At 47.1% G+C, this 21173-nt stretch overlaps 1 protein-coding gene across 1 annotated transcript; it reads right to left on the bottom strand.

Annotated features, from left to right (window-relative positions):
- Window positions 1–4055: 4055 nt before the first annotated feature.
- On the bottom strand, window positions 4056–8497 carry LOC131093791 (ly6/PLAUR domain-containing protein 2-like). The gene is made up of 3 exons (XM_058041128.1): window positions 8446–8497; window positions 5300–5419; window positions 4056–4267 (listed from the first exon to the last, which is right to left on the bottom strand). The coding sequence occupies exons 1-3, from the start codon at window positions 8495–8497 to the stop codon at window positions 4056–4058; spliced, it is 384 nt and encodes a 127-aa protein (XP_057897111.1).
- Between the last annotated feature and the right edge of the window lie 12676 nt (window positions 8498–21173).

Below are 21173 nucleotides of genomic sequence, written 5' to 3'. Positions count from 1 at the left end.
CTGGCACAGGTTTTTCAGAGAAGTTGTGGCTGCCTGTCCTGGGTTGACTATATGATGCTTTTATCCCAAATCGTCTCGTTCTATTATGCTGAATAGTTAAGTTTTGCACCTTTAAGATTTGTTCCAGAGAGTGAAGGGGGGGAGAGAAGAAGCACACAGTTTGTTTTCAGACACTGCCCTCACTCCTGCACATTCCTGCTCCTGCACTGTGATGTCTGCGGATGGACAGACAGCTGGACAGAGCTCTCTTTTGCTTTTAGTTAATGCTAGCTAGCTCAGGCTAAGACGTTCCCTGGACTGTGGTCTTTTCCCTTTTCTTTGGAGCTGTTTAAACCTTCTCTGGGCTGAACACCCAGGGGAGCACCGGCAGCTCCACCTGTGCCCCACCAGACCAGGCCTGGCCTGCGACATTTCCAGCACCGGAGGGACTGATCAGAGACTGAGTGAGCTGAGCTGCAACCCGGGGAGGGGTTTTCTCAATTTTTCATCTCTTTTGGAGCAGCAAGGGGTTTTATTGTTTAATATTGTTTAAGTTTTATTGTTTAATAAACAGTTTTTTTGCACTTTTCTCCAAGGAGATAGTTTCTTCTGGACCAGTTGGGAGGAGAGGCCGATTTAATCTGTTTTCCTACAGGAACCCCTTTGGGGATCCTCTCCCAAATTTGCTCTGGACCAGGACACTGCCCCATCCCTGGAAGTGTCCAAGGCCAGGTTGGACAGGGCTTGGAGCAACCTGGGATAATGGAAGGTGTCCCTGCTCATGGCAGGGGGTTGGAATTTGATGATCTTGAAGCTCCCTCCCCACCTAAACCATTCCATGACTCTGCATACCTCTAGTGCTGCCCCACATTTGCAGAAGGGCTGGAAGGCGGTGGAAAAGGCAATTTTTTTGACCAGATAAAGCATAAGGCACTGAGGAATGCCCTCAAATCTGGGTATAAAACCTCTGCATGTGTTGGGAAGAACAAGCCCTCAGACAGACAAGAAAAATCCTTCAGCAGAGCAACACCAGTACTGGATTCCGCTGGCTGTAAAGCCTCACCCGGCAGGGCTGAGAGGTTGCAGGTCTTTTTCTGGCCCTTTGGAGACACATTTTCCTCTGTTCTATTTTCTCCAGCCTATATTTAAACTTCTCTCTCCCCGTGTCCACTCGACCCAGTGACGCAAAAATCCGACCAGGCCTTTGATTCTCCTGCATTTCCTGGGGCACTGGCACTGGCTGTGTTTAACTCCTAAGGGGCAAAGGGAGGGATAAATAACAGCAATAACCCAAGAAACAGCAAATTTGATTCTTTTAAGTGTGCCTGTTCTGCCTTGTGGCTGCCACAGTGTGATCAGGTGACTTGTAACACAAAAAAGGCCATTTTGTACCCCTGTGTGAAGGGTTTGTCACCTCTCCTAATCAAGGAATGCATTAGAGGTGCTTTGAAGATAAAAATCTGATTCTGAGTCTGTTTTGGCTCCAGTAGAAACTTGTAGGTCATGTTGGTGGGTGAGTCCTGGGTGACAGGAGGCCGGGAGGGGCAGGATGCTCACAGCCAGCACTGGTGACATGAGGGGACAGTCCCCACAGGGAGCATTTTTGTAGCACAGCAGGGTCACTCCCAGCCTCCTGTTGGCCTTGATGCTGAGCTCAGGCACTTTCTCTTTTGCTCCCTGAAACCCTCCCAGTTCTTCCTGTGCATATCCCAAAAACGCCTCCTGTCCCACTATTTTACCCCTCTCCCCCTCCTTTTCCAGCAGGGATGGCCATAAATCTGACTTTTCCATGAAGGATTTTTGCACTCCTGTGCTCATCCCTGTGTGTGGTTTTCCCCCTGTCTGGCACAGCACAGTTTGGGAGCTAAAAAACAAGCCATAAACTGTCGCAGACATCTTTTTATGAAAATCCTTTCCTTAGGATTTTTTTCCTTCTGAGAAGCTGAGAGGCCTCAGAAACAAAATTTAAACAATGATTATCTGCTGCTGTGGAAAAAAAAGAGGTAGATCTGTGATTGGTCTCATGTAGATGTTTGGAATTAATGGCCAATCACGGCACAGCTGGCTCTCTCTCTGTCACAGACCTTTGTTATTCATTCTTTTCTATTCTTAGCTTACCTAGCCTTCTGAGAACCTTTTCTTCTATTCTTTTAGTATAGCTTTAATGTAATATATATAATAAAATAATAAATCAAGCCTTCTGAAACATAGAGTCAAATCCTCATCTCTTCCCTCATCTGAAAACCCCTGTGAATACCATCACAATAAACCCCCCTCCCTGCACCCTGTGCTGCCCCACACTCCTTTCCCATGGGAATATCCAGGACAAAATAAAGATGCTGCAGGCTGAAAAACAGAGAATCCAACTTTATTTACCAAATTCTCACCCTCACTCTCCTAGTCCCTCTGTATCCAGACCCTGCCCCATCCACAGGTGGAAAGCAGAGCCTGGGATCCTGCAGAAAATGTGGAAAGGCTGCTGGAGACAGAGCTGGAATCCAGGACAAAAAAAAAAAAAAAAAAGGAATGTGATCTGAGAATGGCAGGGATGGAGCTTTGCTTCTGGCCTGACACATCCAACTGGTTTTGAAGCAGGGAAAAACAGAACAGACGAGTGGGAAGTAGGGCCTGGTGCTCAGTGTCTGTGAGGGTGGGTGGAATTCTGGGATTTGAGTAACTTCCAATTATTGTCCTCTCCATGGCATTTGCTCCCTGCAGATCTCAGCATTGCCAGGGGGGTGTTTCAGTGTTTTAGTGGGTTTCACCTCCAAGGAAAAGGGCCCACCATCCTCCTGAGCTCTGCCAAGGAATGCAAGATTGTCAGAGTTTTCTCCTAAATGGTACTGAGACAGACATTGAGAAAATATTCCCTCTGTGCAAGGAGGAAAAAGAGCCCCCTGCTTTGGTTTCTTTTGGAAAGAGAGTGGAAAAGGGGGGAAAAATGGAGGATTAATAGATTTTGCCACAGAGGAGGTTGCAGGGATGCTGTGAGCACACAAGGATGGTGCGTGGGGTGTATCCATGCTCCACTCTACCCTTGTTTCCTGATCATCTGGACGACCCCTGGCAATGGGAGCAGAGGGAATGGAAAATTTCCTGCATCTCTGTGAGCTGGGCACACCTGGGTCATTCATATCTGCTTCCACTCCAGCTGCTTTTGCAGAAGGCAGGGCCTCAGAATCAATCCCACATCTGCTCCAAGCAAATCCCAGCTGGGATCTCAGCACTTTTAACTGATTTTTCCTAGAGCTGAGGGTCTGGGATAACCATTATTTTTCCTATCCTGCAGTCTCTGCTCTGAAGGGATGAAGGGAGGGCAGAATAAGGGAAGAATTTGCTTGGAATAGTCTTTAAAACATCTGGAAAGGGAAATCCGGGAGCTCCAACTGCAACCTGAGCTCAGGCAGAAGCTGAGGGAGAGGGATGTGTGTTTGTCTGGCCAAAGTTGGAAATTTGAGCTGCAGCTTTGTCAGTCCAGGGGGTGTGCTGAGCTTTCCAGAAATCCATCCTCTTCCCACATGGAAGCTGAGCCCTTCTGAACTCATTCCTTAGCTTATCCTTGGACTTAAGCTCCAGATCTCTGCAGCTGCCACCCACACCCTGATGGGCAGGAAGTAACTGGGCCCAGATCCATCTGCTCCTCTCAATCAGGACACGGCACAGGATTCCCAGAGAAGCTGTGGATGCCCCTGGATCCCTGGAAGTGTTCCAGGCCAGGTTGGATGGGGCTTGGAGAAACCTGGGATGATGGAAGATATCTCTGCCCGTGGCAGGGGATTGGAGCTGGATGATCTTGAAGGTTCCTTCCAACCCAACCCATTCTCTGTGGATCCTGAGGACCAGAAGCAGCTGAAGGTGAGGAACATCTGCTTAAACAGCAGGAAACTGGAGATTTGAGGGGTTTAAGTTCAGGCTAAGTCCAGGTTTAAGTCCATTCTTGGCTTGAATCCAGCGTTGAAGATGGGGTGAAGCCACCTGTCAGCAAAGAAGGACATTCCCAAAGCATCTAAGAGTTCATGAGGCAGCTTGGCAGGGAGAGTGGTGGGCTTTCAGCTGGAGCTGGGACACTTTTGACCTCACAGGGAGCACTGAAGGACCGTGCCAGCCACCAGGGCCACCAGAGCCAGCGCTGCAGAGCTGCTCCTCACCCCACTGCTGCTCTTGGTGTCATCTGTGCACAGGTCAGTGTAGCAGCAGGATTTGGGCCTTTGGGCCCCTATCCCATCGTAGGAGAGGCATTCCTCCTCACAGTCCCTGGTCACGGTGATGTTGCCAAAAAAGGGATAACCTGGGAGAGGCAGATTGGACAGGAGGAGGAGGTGAGAGAGGGGAAAAAACAGGAAAAGAAAATGGGATTGAGAAACACTGACAGAGGAGGGGTTGGACATCCCTAATCCATGGGTGCCTCTAACCCAGCCTATTTTTTGTGGGAACAGGCCTGCCAGCTCTCACTGCTGACTCTCTCTCACCCTCCTGCTCCTTTCAAATCATTCTAGCATGGACAAGGGACACAATTCCCCATAGAGGTTTGCACCCTCTATAAATTCAAGGTCCAGAGAGATATCAAGGTAGGAAAGGCAACACAGCGGTAACAGGTGCAGTGAGTCCTGATACTTCACTGTGAGGCTCCAAATCTGATGGATTTCTCTCCTTCCCTCTATAAAGTGGGATAATTTCACCAGGGTTTTTACAGAGATGTTAAAGGGACTGGGATGGGGAGAGGGAAATGTGGCCAGCAGATTGAGGGAGGTGATTCTCCCACTCCGTTCTAGTGAGACCCCATCTGAAGAGTGGGATCTGCATCCAGCTCTGGGGTCCTGATACAATAAAGACAGGGAATTGTTGGAACAGGTCCAGAGGAGGCCATGGAGATGATCCAAGGGCTGAAGCTCCTCTACTCTGGAGCCAGGCTGGGAGAATTGGGAATGTTTGTCTGGAGAAGGGAAGGCTCCAGGGAGATCTCAGAGCTCCTTCCAGCGCCTGAAGGAGCTCCAGGAGAGCTGGAGAAGGACTTGGGCAAGGGATGGAAGGACAGGACAATGGGAATGGCTTCCCACTGCCAGAGGCTGGGGTTAGATGGGATTTTGGGAAGGAATTTTTGGCTGTGAGGGTGGTGAGGCCCTGGCACAGGTTTTCCATAGAAGCTGTGGCAGTCCCATCCCTGGAAGTGTCCAAGACCAGGTTGAACGAGGTTTGGAGCAACCTGGTCGACTGGAATGTGGGAATTTGGAGTTCCACGATCTTTAAGCTCTCCCCCAACCCAACCCAACCCATCCTGGAATTCTCCCCAGGGCCCCTCAGCGGCAGTGGTGTCACTCACCTAAGTCCACGGAGTGCAGGGTCGTGGTGCACACGGTGGCTCTTGGGGGACACGTGACGGGTGTCCTGCACTGGGAAATGTCTGTGGGCTGCCTGCACACATAACATTGCAGGGACTGGGCTGCAGAGGGGACAGAAAAGGCTCTGAGGTGACACAGCCAGGAAGACAGACCCAAATCTGCAGCTTTCTGACCAAAATGCAGCAGTGTCCAAAATTGTCCAAAATTAAGCGTGTCTGGAGGCAATGGCAGAGCTTGGATATGCCAGGGGGGAAAAGGATAAATCCCAGCAGTGAAGGACAAGGGTGGTGTAGCAGGAGTTGGGCCTAAACATGACTTTGGAGGCTCAGCAGCATGAAAAAGGGGGATTTAGAGGGAGTTTTGGTGTGTCTGAGCATCCTCTTTAAGAATTCAGCCTAGAGAAGAGGAGGCTGAGGGGAGACTTTTTGGGATCTACAACTTCCTGATGAGGGGAAGTGGAGGGGCAGCACTGATTTCTTCTCTCTGGAGCAGTGACAGAATCCAAGGGAATGTCCTGAAACCGTGTCAGGGGACATTTAGGTAGGATATCCAGTGCCTAACTGGGTTCTTCCCCCAGTTAGGCACTGGAACAGACTCCCCAGGGAATGGTCATGGCCTCAAGAGCTCAGGACATGTTTGGACAACGCTCTCAGGCCTCAGGGTGGGATTATTGGGATGTCCTGGGCAAGACAAGGAACTGGGCTTCGATAATCCTTGTGGGTCCCTTCCATATCAGGATATTCCATGATGGTAAAAACCAGCTCCCTCTGCTGAGAGCAGCATTCCCCAGCTGTGACAGATGGGGCAGCTCCCCCATCCCTCCCCTCACAGCAACAGCTCCTTCCTGCTCGTTTCAGGGAAATTCCGCAGGAATCAGTAACTGAGAGCAGGATTTAAATTTCAGAGCTGTGTCAGAGATCCTGAGGGCTGAGTGAGGCCCTAAAACCGCTCTCATCAGGGGCCACTGCTGCTTTTTGAAGAGGCCATGTACAAACCCTTGCTGGCTGCCACCTGAGGGAGGGACATCTCTAAATATGCAAATCTATGCAAAGCAGCTCTCAAAACCCTCAGTGTGAGCGCTGTCCATCCACAGCCAGCAGACACTGAGAGTGTGGATTTTCCAAAGTCCTGTTGGTGTGGCTTGGTGACAGAAACCAGCCTGGTTTGAGATTTTCTATCCTACCCTCCTTCCACCAGCTGAAAAAAAACAACCTGCGAGCGTCCAGTGCCATCTATTGGTAAAAATTCAAACCGACGCTGGTTTTTTTTTTTTTTTGTTCCCGTTCCGCCATCAGAGGAACCTCTGGGGCTTTGTGATAAGGATAAATATTTTTGAAGGCATTTGTTTGAACACCTGACTTCAGAAAGGAATTTTCAAACATCTACTCCTCGCAGCAGCTCCTTTGGAAAATTCAGCTGTGGGGTAGAGCCTACACAGTGCAAAACTTCGCTTTCTCATTCCTTAGCTCTTGCTAAGGAATTCAATTCAAAGAGACAATTTCTTGTCTCTTTGCAGAAGTAAAAAGGAATTTTTCATGGAAATATTTCAATTTTCCTGTGGCCATACTCCCTGTAAACAAGGGTGGTGGAGCCATCCCTGTTTATCCCAGCTCAGGACCTCACTAGTTCCCTTCCCAACGATCCATGATCCAATTCATAAAATTGTTACATATTTTAACAGAGGTAACACATAATCAACAATCATTTGGATGTCTGTGGATATGTAGGATGGATGGATGGATGGATGGATGGATAGATAGATGGATGGACAGAGCAGTTCTGGCTTCAGGAACTTGAGAAACTGCCCTGCAACCCTTGGGGTGAGGTGGTTTCCATTTACAAACCTCAATATTTTCATAAATATACTGGGAAGTGCCTTGGGGGAATTAATCCCAGTTAAAAGCAGGTTTAAGGAAGGAAAACCTCAACCCCCTCATCTTTCACCGACTCCAGATGGGACATTTAGAGGACATGGGTTTTGTGGGAAGGTTGCATGGAAGAGGAAAGTCCAAATCCGTAAGGACTGGGACAAGAAAACTGAATGGGGACAGCTCTGTTCTGAGCCAATAATTCCCAGTTCCTCACTGTCCAAAAGGACCTTCTATTCCTACATCAAACCTCAGGAATATGAACTGTCACAGACATATCCCTCAGCCACAACAGGGGTACCTAGACCAGCTGCTTCCCTTTGGATCATCCCCCAAAAATATTTCTGCCTGATTTCAACTATAAAGCGAATGGGGTTGATAACTCTGTTTCCATAAAATTCTTTGAGATTTTGGGTGATTTCTCAGAAATTCCATTAAATCCAAGGGAAAAATTCGGATGGAGGTGTTTGATCCCTGCCCAGGCTGCCTTTCCTTTGAGATCTTCCATGGAAACAACCCATGGATCTGGGGCCCATGGGCTGTGGGTTAAACCCCTCTGGGGTGGTGTCATCCCTGGAATGCCTGTTCCAGGCAGGGATGTGGCTGCAGTTGGTCACATCCGCATGGAGGAAGGACACAGCGATGGCCAAACCCTGCTGCCAGCTTGCCCAAGATCCAGACCCATCACACACCCAGGGGAATTTCCCATTTCCACCTATCTCCTGAAATATCTCCTGAAATTCCAGGGGAATTTCCTATCTCCTGAAATAAGGGAAAATCCTGGAGCTGAGAGTTTAATAAAACTTTCCAATGTCCTTGGAGTTATTTCTCATACCCCCACTGTAATGAAGTTTCACCTTCTGGCTTCCAGCACTTCCAGCAGCCAGCTGGGAGGTTTTAGGAAAGTCAGGAGCTCGGAATGAACATTCCTGATGGGACAGGGTGGCAGCTCAGGTAGAGACTGGCACTTCAAGCTCTTGCCCAGGCTGGTTCTCCCCTGTGCCTTGTGGTTGTCCCCTCCATCCCTGGATGTGGGTGACAGGAATCCAGAAGACGTGCATCGCTCCCAGTCAGGCATCACAGCTCTTCCCACCAGGAATGCATCTCCCCTTTCCCATTTCACCCTCTCCTTCAACCTTCTTCAATACAAAAGGCATCATTTCCCTTACCTGGGGGTCACCAGGTCTTTCCTCTCCTTCCCCTCCCACAAATTTCCCAGGGTGGGGGACCCTGGAGTGTTGGAAATGAGGAGCTCTTACCCAACTCCACAAACGCCAGGCCCAGCAGGAATCCCACCAGGAGTTTCTTCATGCTGAGAGCAGATCCAGGCAGCCAGGACAGATCTAGAGAGCTTCTCCCAAGGAGCTTTATATGTTTTCCCACCCTCCACCATCAGCTGTTGTTGATCCTGTGGGCGGATTCCCTCGGGGTGATCAGGGGAAAGCCCAGCTCCAGTCTGGATTGGGATTTGCAGAGGAACGAGTTCCCTGATGAGGTGACATCACCCCAACGAGCAGACTCCTGCCATACCTCGGCTCTTCCCCAGGTTTATGTCCTGGGGCTGGTCCCATGGAAAAAGGAAAAACACGGCTGGCACTGCAAGGTGTGGCCCCGTGCCAGGGCTTGGATGGGGAATGTGACAAGGTTTGTTTGCTCCTTCCAGTCTGGCTCCACGAGCCCAGAGCTGGCTTGTGTCACGCGTGTTACACTGGCCAACAACTGGCAAGGGGCAAGTGACAGCAGGCTTGGCTTCCACGTGCTTTGGAGAAATTATTCCATGGACTGGCAAGACTGGGGTTGCCCAAAGACGTCTGTTTTCCCAAATCCAGTTCAAAATCAAGCCTGGTTTCTGGATCCCTTGATTATTAACTGAGCTGCTGGGCATAGAAATCACTTGGAGGCCAGTGGGATATGGTGCTTCCATATCCCACTTCCAAGTCTGGAATTGGGATAAATCATGTGGTTTCAGGTCCTGGGTCATGCTGGCAAAGCAGGATGCTCAGCTTCCCTTTGGAAAGCTGTCAATTTTTTACCAAATTTTATCCTGAAGCTGGGAAATAAGCCCAACATGGAACAATTAATCAATTTTCCCACTCCAGCACCTTCCTGATAGCAAATTTCATGTTATCCACATCAGGGCAACCCTATCAAACATCCTAATTTATTTTGTATCTTATCCAATATTTGGGGAGACAGCTTAAAAATGCTTGGAGCCGGGGAGAAATTATTTACTTCTCCCTTTGGACTGAGCTGCTGGTATTTTATATTTCACAGGAAAAGCTGATAGACTTTTCCTTGGGTTTGTTGTGATCCAAATTGGAAAACCCTGGAGTTGTGCAATTTCCCATAAAACAGCTGAATAAGCCAAAGAGGCAAAGTTTGTGAATCACTTGCGCACTTGGGAGATTTTAGGGCTGGAGATGAGGTGAGTGAAGGAGCTTTAATGAGGTGCTTTGCCTGTCACAGACTTGTCACGACAACACACGTGGGAATATTTCTGCCATTCCCAGCAGCCTCTCCTTCTTCCCAGATGGAGGATGGTTCCCAGTAACCCGAGAAGCGTTGCTAATGAAAATTTCCACAGCCACGGATGACACAAAGCTGACAGAGCTGTGGGAAAGGGAGAGAAAGACCTACACCCTAATCCTTTTCTAAAAGAATGAAAGTTATCCTTTATTTTATCTCCCTGTGCTCTCCAAGTTCAGGTGCTAAAAAAAAAACAACTGGATAAAACATATTTTTATATTTTTCTGGGGACACAGGAAAAAAATCCACTCGGTGAAAGCCGCCAGACCTGGTTACATCCAGATCCTTGCTTGGAACAGGGCAACTCAAGGCACATTTGAGCAATATCCTAATTAAGAGCCATGAAACTGGAAGAGATCCAGCGCTTTCAGCATTCCAGGTGGTTGTGCCTCAATGGGAAAGCACAGTGGGGTTGGCACAGTAAAGCTGCTGGGTGGATTGTGGAGTGGAAATGTCCATGGTCATTCCATACCAAGAAATTTTTGGGATAAATCTGTGTGGTTGAAGAAATAGGGATATAAATGCTTAACCACTGACTTAACTCTGTCTTAAAGGCTTTGAGATGTTGGAAATCTTTCCATAAGGCAAAACACTGTCAAAACACCAGAGCTCCTGCAAAGGTGCAGCAGTGCCAGACTTCAGGGAAAGAGGATTTGGGAGCATTCCAGTAAAATTGTGGAGGCAAGGAAAGACCTTTAAGGTCTGTTACCTTTAAGGTATTCCTTGATCTAAAGATAATCAGGAGCTCATGGAGAGATGGAACCCTGGAAACAAACCCAAAACCTAACAAAAACAGCCCCAGGTGGTGTCTGGGTGTGTGTTGGGATAGGAGGGATTTGGATTTTTGATTTTGGAAGTGGCAACACCCTCCTGGCTTCCCAGGTAGAATTCCACTGCCACTGTCAAGAATAAAATGGGATCCTAACGAAAAAAAAAAACCGAAAAACCACCAAAGCAATGATGAGGAGAGTGGGACAACAGGATTCACACCAAAAGATGACATTGGAAAACACTGGCTCCTTTTAGCTTGGCAGAGTTAAGACAAACCTAAGTTAAATGAGACTGGAAATTGAGGCTGGATATTAAACGCTAAAAAAATTGGGATTATTTCTGTAAACAAAGGCAGGGAAGAAACCTGACCTGCTTTAAACCTGATAAGTATGTGTAAGCTGTAGTTTGACAGGGCAGTTGGGAAAGGCTTAGACAGCTTGTAGGACTCAGGAGGCCCTAAAAATTCCCTTCTGTCTCTGTCAGGGGAGGAATAAAGCCTGGGAAAGGTTTTAAGCACTGACTGACAGGAGCCAGAAGGGACTTTGGTTGAAATGTCATTTTGGGTCTAGAGAGCTGAGAATATCAACGAGGTGTGGTATGTTAGGGAGAAAGGTTTGTGTGCCAAAAGCCTTCAGGAATTCTCAGTGGGATCAATCTAAACCCTCTCCCAGCCTGTCCCTGGAAGACTGTCCTAATTTATAACGTAATACAGGGAGACATAATCTCTCTCTGCTTATCACAAATAGCAGGAAAGGCAGATTACAGAAATTTGGTGTTTACGGGTAAGAAGGTGAAATGCTTCACCTGCTCTAATTTCCCTTACAGTCAACTCTTGTTTGAATGATTAAACCCCACATTTTTATGAGATGTTCTGTGGCAGGGAGTGAACACCAAGCTTTGCTCAGCTGTTCCAGTTGTTGATTATCAGCCACATGTGAAATTAGTCCTGTGTAAAATATTTCTATGATGATTTATGGAGTCCCTACAGCCAGTGGCTCTTGTTGCACCTCTCAACTAAATTCAGTTTCTCACTGCTGCAATTTTCCTCTTCTCCATAGAAATGTACTTTGTCTGGATATGTCTTGGATAGACTTTGGTGGGCTCTCTGACTTCTCTGTTCTCCAAGGCTTTAATGCTTCTGATGGTCCTTCTCTGAACTCCCTCTGTTTCACCACCTTCTCTCCCACATTGTCCAGCCAGGATCTGGACATTTCTTGAGCCACTCCGTAGAATCCCAGAATGTTTTGGGTTGGAAGTGGCCTTCCAGATCACCCAGTTTTAATCCCTGGTCATGGGCAAGGACACCTTCCACTATCCCTGGATGATCCAAGCCCTGTCCAACCTCGGACATTTCCAGGGCTGGGGCAGCCACAGCTTCTCTGAGCAACCAGTGCCAGGGCTCCCCACCCTCACAGAGAAGAATTTCTTCCCAATATCCCATAAAACCCACTCTCAGTTTGACGCCATTTGACATTCCACACCCTTGTCCAAAATCCCAACACTCCATGCCCATGGTCTAAAATCCCTCTCCAGCTCTCCTGGAGCCCCTTTTCAGCTACTGAGAGTTCACAACAAGATCACCCCAGAGCCTTCTCCTCTGCAATCCCAGGAATAAACAGGGGGAATCCACCTGTTTATGGATCCACCTGTGATACGAACACCAACCAACCCTATCTGACACCGTGGTCATGTCATGGTAACCATGGCATCAATCTACATGACATCATTTTCTTTCTTGAGAACTGATTTGCAGGATGGAGTCTGCTCCATTTCCCAGATATTGGATTCCCGAGCATCCTGGTGATAATTGGTTTGCAGGGAAATACAGATACTGTTGATCATTACACTGAGCCACCTGGAGTTCAGCTCCTGTGATTCCAAAGGGGCAGAATTTTTGCCAGGGGACTTTTTGGATGCTCCACCATCTATCTTTACGTGTGACTCAGTGGCTGGGAACCTCTCTGCCCATGCCCGTGGCCGCAGCGATGTTTGATGATCCAATGGAAGTTCCACCTCTCATGGGTGTGTGTCAACAACAAGACTTTGGGCTTGTTGGGGTGGAGTTGGTCTCCACCCTCCTGATGAAACTCTGCCACTGGGCAGGAAGGAATTCAAGTTTCATTGGGCTGGAAAAGGGTGAAAATGTGAGAACCCTTCTCCGAGGAGCGCTTCAGGTCTGTCTTCCAGGCGCTGTTTGGTATTAAATGTTTCTCCTCCATGGAAATTATCCCAAAAAAAAAAAAAAAATCCAGATTCACAGCTCTGATTCAGTCTCTAAAGAGCTTCTACCATTTTTTTTTCTGTGTCTGAGCTTCATTTTGCTGCTTGGCACCCCCTGCCTGAAGATGTGAGGTGAGAAGTTGAACGACTCCAAGCAGAGAAGGGAACTGTATTTGCATTTCCCAAATTCTGGCTTAAGATCACTAATCCCCAGACTAAAAAGCAGGATGGGAGGAAAGATCCCAGCTTGCTGGATTTTTACAAAAAGATGTAAAGACTTTTACAAAAAGGTGAGTTGTGTTCAGGGCTCTGAGAGGAAAAAGGGAAGTCCAGGGATGTGGTCACGTGGAGGTTGGAATCATTGAATCATGGAATGGTTTGGGTTGGAAGGGACCCTAAATCTCATCTCATCCAACCTCCCAACCATGGGTAGGGACACCTTACACTAGACCAACTTGCTCAAGTTCCTCTTCTTCCAGCCAGAGGGCTGCGGACAATTCCTTCAGGCATCACCTGTGCTTGGTCCACCCAGGGAATGTAGGTCCCTTAAGCATTTTCTGAAAACAGAAAAATGTCCAAGATGTGATTCTGGATTGGATCCCAGAGGGATGAATATCCACAATTCAGGCATTTCAGGCTTTCTTTAAGCTGTGTCAGTCCTACCACAAACTTGAGAGATGTCTAGCTAGTGTAAAGTGGTTCCTGAATGTGTCATGTCCTGAACCCACTGGATTTGTTCCAGGGAATGTCCAGGCACACTCTGAGGGCCAAGGATGTTTCCAGAAAGGTTATTCTGGTTAGAAGGATGAGAAATTCAGGCACGAGCTGGGACAGTTGTGATCAGGATCAGAGAATAGATCCCGATCCCTTTTAAATTCCCTTTTCATTCTGGTGTGATTCCCTTTTCCATCCCAGTGGCAATTGCTGCCAACTCTATGTGAAAGCCCATGTGACCCATAAATCCACACTCCAACATGTAAGGAGTCTGTGGCCATGTGATTTTCCACCTGAAATTTGGATTATTTGGAATAATGGGATTGTTAAAGGTTGGAGAAGACCTCTGGGATCACCAAATCCAGCCACCACCATGTTCCCCATTAAACCATGTCCTCAATCGATCCATGTGATTTTTTGAACACTTCCAGGCATGGTGACCCCACCCATTTCTGGCGCTCAAACACTAAAAAAGCCAAGGCTGAAGGATGCTGGGAACATTCCTCGGGGCTGCTGTTGGCTGGGAGTCCCCAGCATTTTTTTCCACACTTTATTCAGCTGATGGCACTGTTGATCTCTTATCAACATTCTGCAGTACGAGGGCAACGTGCAGAGACTGGCCAGTCACAGAGCTACTTCCTTCCTTTATCTCAGGAAGATTTTCCCTCTTTATCAACTTTGGTTGTGCAGAGAAAGGAAACAGACCTGGCCACGAATTTGTCACTTGTCAAACCCAGGGGCTGTCACTGAGTCTGTGAGTGAGAAGTGCCTGACATCACTTTGTCACCCTTCAGCATCATCAGCAGTGCCTCTGACTGACAGGTTGGCAGCAGAGTCTGCTGCCAGATACAGATCTGGATGAGTCAAGCTAAATAAGTAACCCCTGCTAAGTAATAAAATTAGCCTGTGCTGGGTGTTGCCATGGGGATCCAGCACAATAATGGGAATAGCATGACAAGGAAGACAATTCCCATCATTGGGGTCTGTATGGTCAAGGCATAAATTTGTGGGAGCCTCAATTAGCAGAAAACACAGCAGAAATAACTTTTGAAAATTTGTGGAGTCATGGGAAGATTGAAGCAGACAAAAAGTCTGGAGGGGGAGTCACCGGGCCTAAGCACAGCCTTTCTTCTCTACCATAGGTGGCTCCTGGGTGACTCACTGGAGCTGTTTCTTTTTCCAGTCAGGCAGACAAAACCAAATTTCATCAGACAAAAGCTTCATCAAAAAGTGGATGGCACTGGGGATTACCTGCTTACCTTCACTGGCTTTAAAGCGAGCCCTGCAAGGGTGGAGATGGGGTCACCTGGAGGCCTCTTCTTAGTAAATGTGCGTGTTTTGTCATGGAATTGTGGAGTGGCTTGTGTTGGAAGGGACCTTAAAAATCATCCAGCCTGGCCTTTGACACTTCCAGGGATCCAGGGGTAGCCACAGCTTCTCCTCCTCAGCACCCTCACAGGGAATTCCACTCCTCAGCACCCTCACAGGGAAGAATTCCTTCCCAATATCCCACCCAACCCTGCCCTCTGGCAGCGGGAAGATATTCCCAATGACCTGTCACTCCATTCCTTTTCCAAAGCCCCTCTCCAACTCTCCTGGAGCCCCTTCCATTGCCTGAAGGTCTAAGGTCTCCTGGATCCTTCTCTTCTCCAGGCTGGACATTCCCAGCTCTCCCAGCCTGGCTCCAGAGCAGAGGGGCTCCAGCCCTTGGAACATCTCCGTGGCCTCCTCTGGACTTGCTCCAGCATCTCCCCATCCCTCTGCTGTTGGACTCCAGACCTGGATGCAGAATTCCAGGTGGGATCTCACCTGAGTAGAGCGGGGGGGCAGTGGGTCAGAATCCCCCTCTCACCTGCTGCCCACACTGTGGGGACAGAGCTCAGGACACAGGGGAGTCTCAGGGCTGCCTCTCCCTGCCAGAACAACTCTCAGGCACACTCTGGGATTCTTGGAGTGTCCTGTGCAGGGCCAGGAGCTGGACTTGGTGATCCTTGAAGGTCCCTTCCAACTCTGGACTTCCCCTGAATTTTTCCAATCCATCCCAGCAGGACCAAGCTCCTTCCTCACCCATCCACGTGTCCAACTTCCATGACCACATCCAACGCTCTCTCCATTTGTTGTCCTGCTTCTTGGCTTCCTACAGCAGTTTGGCTTTGCCAATTAATTTTGATTTAATCTGACTTCAGCTCCTTTTAGCCTCCTACACCACAGACCAGTCGTGTCTTTCCTTCCTTGCCCATCCCTCCCTGCAGAGAAGTTTTTGAGGTGGCACACCCTGATTTCTGGGATCAGGAGTATAAAGCACTTGGAATAATGTTGTCCCATCATCCGGCTGAGTTTTGGGATTATTCAGTTTTAGATAAGCAGAAAAGCTTTGAAATATGGTTGATATATAGACAATTATGTTGATATCCAGATGTATTTGTTGATATCCAGAAAAAAGAGAAGTGAACTGGAAGTTCAAGGGTATGGATGCAAAGTGTGAAGATTGTGGTTCACTGAAATGAAAGATTCAGAAACCTCTTTGGTTTTTTTCCAGTAAAAAAGAGGAAAAGTGGAGAAAAAAATTTCTAGAGAGAGAGACTGTGGCCTGACATAGCTGAATAATTTCAAAGATTATTCCAGGAATGAGAGGGAAGCCAAAAGGAATGGATGAAAAATGGAGCAGCAGACAAAACAACATGAGAGAGGTTAAGAAATATATGAAGTAAAAATTTGCAATAGTCAAAATTACTTACATCTTGAGAAAGACATTGAATGTTATTTATTCATTTATTTTAAATGAATTATTTAAAGTTATTTAAATATTATGTAAAATTATTTAACTTTTAAATTGAAAGGCAAAATAAACTAGTGATAGATGAAAAATGAATATTAAATTAACCATTTGTTTATTCAATATATAAAATGCTTTTGATTTTGGGGGTAAAGATAGCATTAAAAAAGTGTCCAAAAAAGAAACAATCACAACTGAGGTGGAAAAAAAATTCAATGTATTCAAACCATGACAAAGCAGGACAGGATGTTTTCCATCCCAGAACTCTTGGATGAGATACAGAAAAACAGGTCCAGGTCCACTCCCAAATATTGTTTATAAATTGGTCAAGGCAGAATCATGAGGTCAGAATTTAACCCCTAAATTAAAAAGAGGAGGGGTAACAGCCACTGTCTGACCTCAATAGAGTGCCAGGAGTAAAAACAGGGTTTGAAGGAAGGAAAACAATAAAAAACCCAGAAAAATACTTAAAATCCAATGTTGTATTTGCTGTTTTCATGTTAATAAAATCATATTTGAAGTCAAGTTTAGCAAAGTAATAACACAAAATAATGTGGGAATATTTATTAAGATGGCACAGATGGAAATTAAATTGAAATAAGATGGGTGAGAATTTTTTAAAGGCCTGGGAGTGGAGGAGCTAGAAATATTTAATGTGTTGGGAGCAGGATATGAGCCTGGGGAAATTCTTCAGTGCCGTTCCTCACTTTTGGAGTGCTCTTGCTTAAAATTTTCTGTTAAGACCTTGAAAGATGCCAAATAGGAGGGAATTTACTGGTGGCACAAATTCGGGAAGCCTCAGCAATTCCGGGAAGGATCAGGGTATCATGAACAAGCAGGTGGCTTGGATGCAAGTCATGGATTAAAGAGGATCATCCACCATAATAAGTCAATTGCACAGTAAACGAGGACGTCACCTGGAGATGATTGGGAGATGAAAGACGCCGGAATTCTTGGATGATTCCCGGCTGGAATCTCTGTGGAGCATGGAAAAGGTTCAACACCAGGTGCATTTCCCCACCAGGGGCTGAGGGACCTGAATTCCCATCAAAAGGTTCATGGGGAGATGAGAATGCAGGGAATATGAAGCCAAAAGGGAAGATTTATTAAAGAGGGAGAGTGGCTTTTCACACAGACAGATGGCAATGTGACAAAGGGGAAATGGTTTTAAACTAAAAGAGAATTTACATCAGAATTTGGGAAGAATTTTTTCCCTGTGAGAGAGGGGAAACAATGGATTAAGTTGCCCAGAGAAGCTGTGACTCCCCCATCCCTAGAAGTGTTCCAGGCCAGGTTGGAGAGGACTTGGAACAACCTGGGATAGTGGAAGGTGTCCCTGCCCATGGCATGGGATTGGAAATTAATGGTTTTGAAGGTCCCTTAAACCCCAAACCTTTCCATAATTCTGAAAGAGATGGGATTTCTTTCCCAAATACGGACACACTCAACAGCAGGGAAGAATTGCCTGAGATAAGAAAAATGGTGGCACTGGAGAAAAATAGTCCTTCACTTCTCCATATAAATGTCCCAGGCTCAGTGCCAGCCTGGGAGTTTTCAAAGCTGGAGAACTGATCCACATTCATGACTGGAAAACTGGGATGGAGACACAGAAGGTTTGGACTGGTTTGGACTAAATATAAACAGTGGTTTTGCCAGACACTTGAGTGGAAAGGTTTTATCACCTTCCCAGCAGTAACATTCCAGGAAAAACTTTAGTCTTTTCCACCTCCAATGCCCACCTGTCCATCCAATGTTCCAATGTCTATCTATCCTGGATGTCTGTCCTGTGATCCAAGGATTTTGGGTAATGCCTCATTTGGAGTTCCAGCTTAGCAAACACCCCACATAGCTAAAAATAAGAGTTTATGGACAGTGCTCAGCTTTGGGTACAGATGAATCCAGCTCTTCCACACTCCACTGTTTTGGCAGTGCCTGTGCCCTGTCAATTCATGTTTGGATAACTCCAAGATTTGGAACGGTAGAAGTGGATGATGGAGGAAGAAGAGCCCAGGTGAGATTTCCACTGGTTTGGGGGTGAACTGAGCTGGTTTGAAAGTTATTCCCCATGTGAGTAAGGTGAGACTGAAATTTACACCTTGCTTCTGCTGAAAGCACTCCCAAAGTCTCGTGGCAGCTCTGCCTGGATGAAGTTGGAGGAAGGTGACAAGGAAAATAAGGGTGACGCATAAGTGGAATATTCACTGTGCTGTGATGTGTGGGATCTGTTTGCCTTAGCATCCTATTAAATATATTGAAAGGCTCAGAGGGTTGGGATTGTGCAGTCTGTAGAAGAGAAGCTCTGTGGTGACCTTAGTGCCCCTCCCAGTACCCAAAGGGGCTTCAAAAGAGCTGAAGAGGGACTTTGGAAAAGGGATGGAGTGGCAGGACACAGGGAATGGCTTCCCACTGCCAGAGGGCAGGTTTAGGTGGGATATTGGGAAGGAATCCTTCCCTGTGAGGGTGGGGAGGCCCTGGCACAGGTTTTCCCAGCAAAAGGTAAGGGAAGAGGTGCACAAGGGGTAAAACTGATAAAGTTTGATGAGATTTAAATTAAAACAATAAATACATTTTGGCCTCGCTGTGTCTCCTTCAGCTGTTGCTTCAGGGATGGTACTGATTTCCTGCATATTTTGGAGGCTCCACAGAGACTTCTGAGGCATCCAAAATATTGGAGAAAAAACCTCAGGAGACCTTGAGGGATGGATATGTCCAAATTTCCATTAACCAGGAGCAAAAATGAAAATTAAAACCTCAGTGGTAGCTTTTTTAATCTCCAAAATGAAAATTTTGGGTTGAAATCAGGGACATGAATGAAGGAATTTCATCTCCCCTGAAGTTCCCCTCAAAATGGGACGAAAGGAAATTGAGAAGGACAAGGGAGGAAAGAACATCTGATAGAGCTGGGAGGGTGGTGAGGCCATGGAATTCCCAGAGAAGCTGTGGCTGCCCCTGGATCCCTGGAATTGTCCAAGGCCAGGCTGGACGGGGCTTGGAACAACCTGGAATAGCGGAAGGGGTGTTGGAACTGGGTCATCTTTTAGGTCCCTTTCAACCCAAACCATTCCACGATTCTGAACTTGATACTGATGAAGCAGATCTCCTCTTCTTCTCCTCTTGGGCTCCTCTGGGAGACACAGCCCTGTCATGTGGGGCAGGGCAGAGCAGCACATCCACCCTTCACCAAAAACCTTCCCAGAGTGTCTGCATTGTCTCTTTGCCTCCTGCATCCCTGGCTGTCCTCAGGATGCTGCCTGCTCCTGATCCCACCGTCGGGTTGGAAAGAGGCAGCTGTGAGCTCTACTTCAGCCAGAGGATTTGGGCTTGTTCATGTCGACATCTAAATTACAGCGCCAACAAAAGTTTCCCCTGTCATTTCCGTGATGCAAAGGTGTCCCCTGGTTTTTATTTCGTGGTGAATCACCGGGGTGGTGGTGGCAGGGCATTTACCTTGGCCTAGACACACGGGGTTGTGGCTTTGCTTCCTGGTCTGTTTGGGCTCCACCCTTGGTGTTTTGGGGTTCTTCACAGAAAGTGTGGTAAAATATGTGCAGGGAAAGAGCGAGCTGTCCTCAACAGGATGGATTAGGTTAGATTGGAATAGATTAGAATGAATTAGATTACCCTAGACTTGACTGGAATTTTCAGTTGGAAGGGTTCTACAATGCCCATCCAGTCCAAGTCCAGGGCTGACCAGAATTTAAAGCATATTCTGAAATCCAAATTCTGACAGACCTGAGGCACTAGCCACCTCTCCAAGAAGCTGTTTCAGTGTTTGACCGCTCTCTTGGCAAAAAATCCTTCCTGATATCTAGTCTATACCTCCCCTGGTGCAGCTTTGACCCTTTCCCACATGTCCTGTCCCTGGGTCCCAGGGAGAAGAGCTCAGCACACCCTTCTCCTCTTTGCCTGCTCAGGGATTTGCAATTAGGTTCCCTCTCATCCTGATTTTCTCCAAACTGGGCAAACCCAGAGAGCTCAAGGACTTTCCTTCCAGCCCTTCTCCAGCTTTATTGCCCTTACGTGGATGCATTCCAGGACATTCCCATCATTCCTGATTTGTGGGGCCCAGAATTTTACAGAATGTTCTAGGGGAAGCAGTGCTGGACACAGCAGGATAATCTCCCTGGACACAGCCCAGGATGTGGTTTGTCCTCCTGGCTGCCAGGACACACTGGTGACTCCTATGGAACTCCTGTCAGATTCCTTCTGCAGGACTGGTTTCCAGTCCCTCCTCTCCCAGTTTATCTTGTGCCTGGCATTGCTCCATCTTAGGTGCAGAATCTGTCATTTAGACCTGTTAAATTTCATCCCATTAACCATTAATTTCCTTCTCTTTCACAGCTGGGGAATAAACACCCATCCCAGACTCCATTTCTATTCTTTGCATCTTTTCCACTTTACACAAATGTCTCTGAGAATGAGGCATTTCACAACAGAGTCACAAAACTTTGGAGGAAAACAAACTTTTCCAGCCTGGATATTAGGAATTCCTGCTGAGAATGGAGAATACTGATGTGCAGCCCTGGATGTGAGGATATTGCATGGACCAGCAACAGCAATGACCATTTGTGTAGACCTTGACCTGGGTTGAGGTAGTGACTGGTTGAAGATACTTTGAAAAGGGTTTGGACAAATCCAGTTTGGGAGTTGGTTTTGGGAATGGTTTTGGGAATAGTTCAGTCGGAGAACTCTTGAATCCATTTGGAAGAGGAGTTCCCTTCACCAGATTACTCAGATTTCTCCTGCCTCAGCAATCCCACAATTCAATGTCACATTTTCACACAAAACCCTTCAGTCTCTTCAAACATTTACAGCCTTTCGCTGTGCATCTCTACTGCAATAAATACTATTTGTTGGTTAAAAATGATGCTGCAGAGCATCTGAAAAATTTAAGACCATGGAATCATGGAAATAGTTTATTTTGGAAAGGTTGTCAAAGATCCTCTCAAACAACTCCCTGCTATGGGCAGGGACAGAGAT

Source organism: Melospiza georgiana, chromosome 1 (assembly GCF_028018845.1).
Source record: "Melospiza georgiana isolate bMelGeo1 chromosome 1, bMelGeo1.pri, whole genome shotgun sequence".
In the NCBI taxonomy this organism is placed as follows: Eukaryota; Metazoa; Chordata; class Aves; order Passeriformes; family Passerellidae; genus Melospiza; species Melospiza georgiana.
This window is presented reverse-complemented; position numbering and strand designations above follow the sequence as displayed.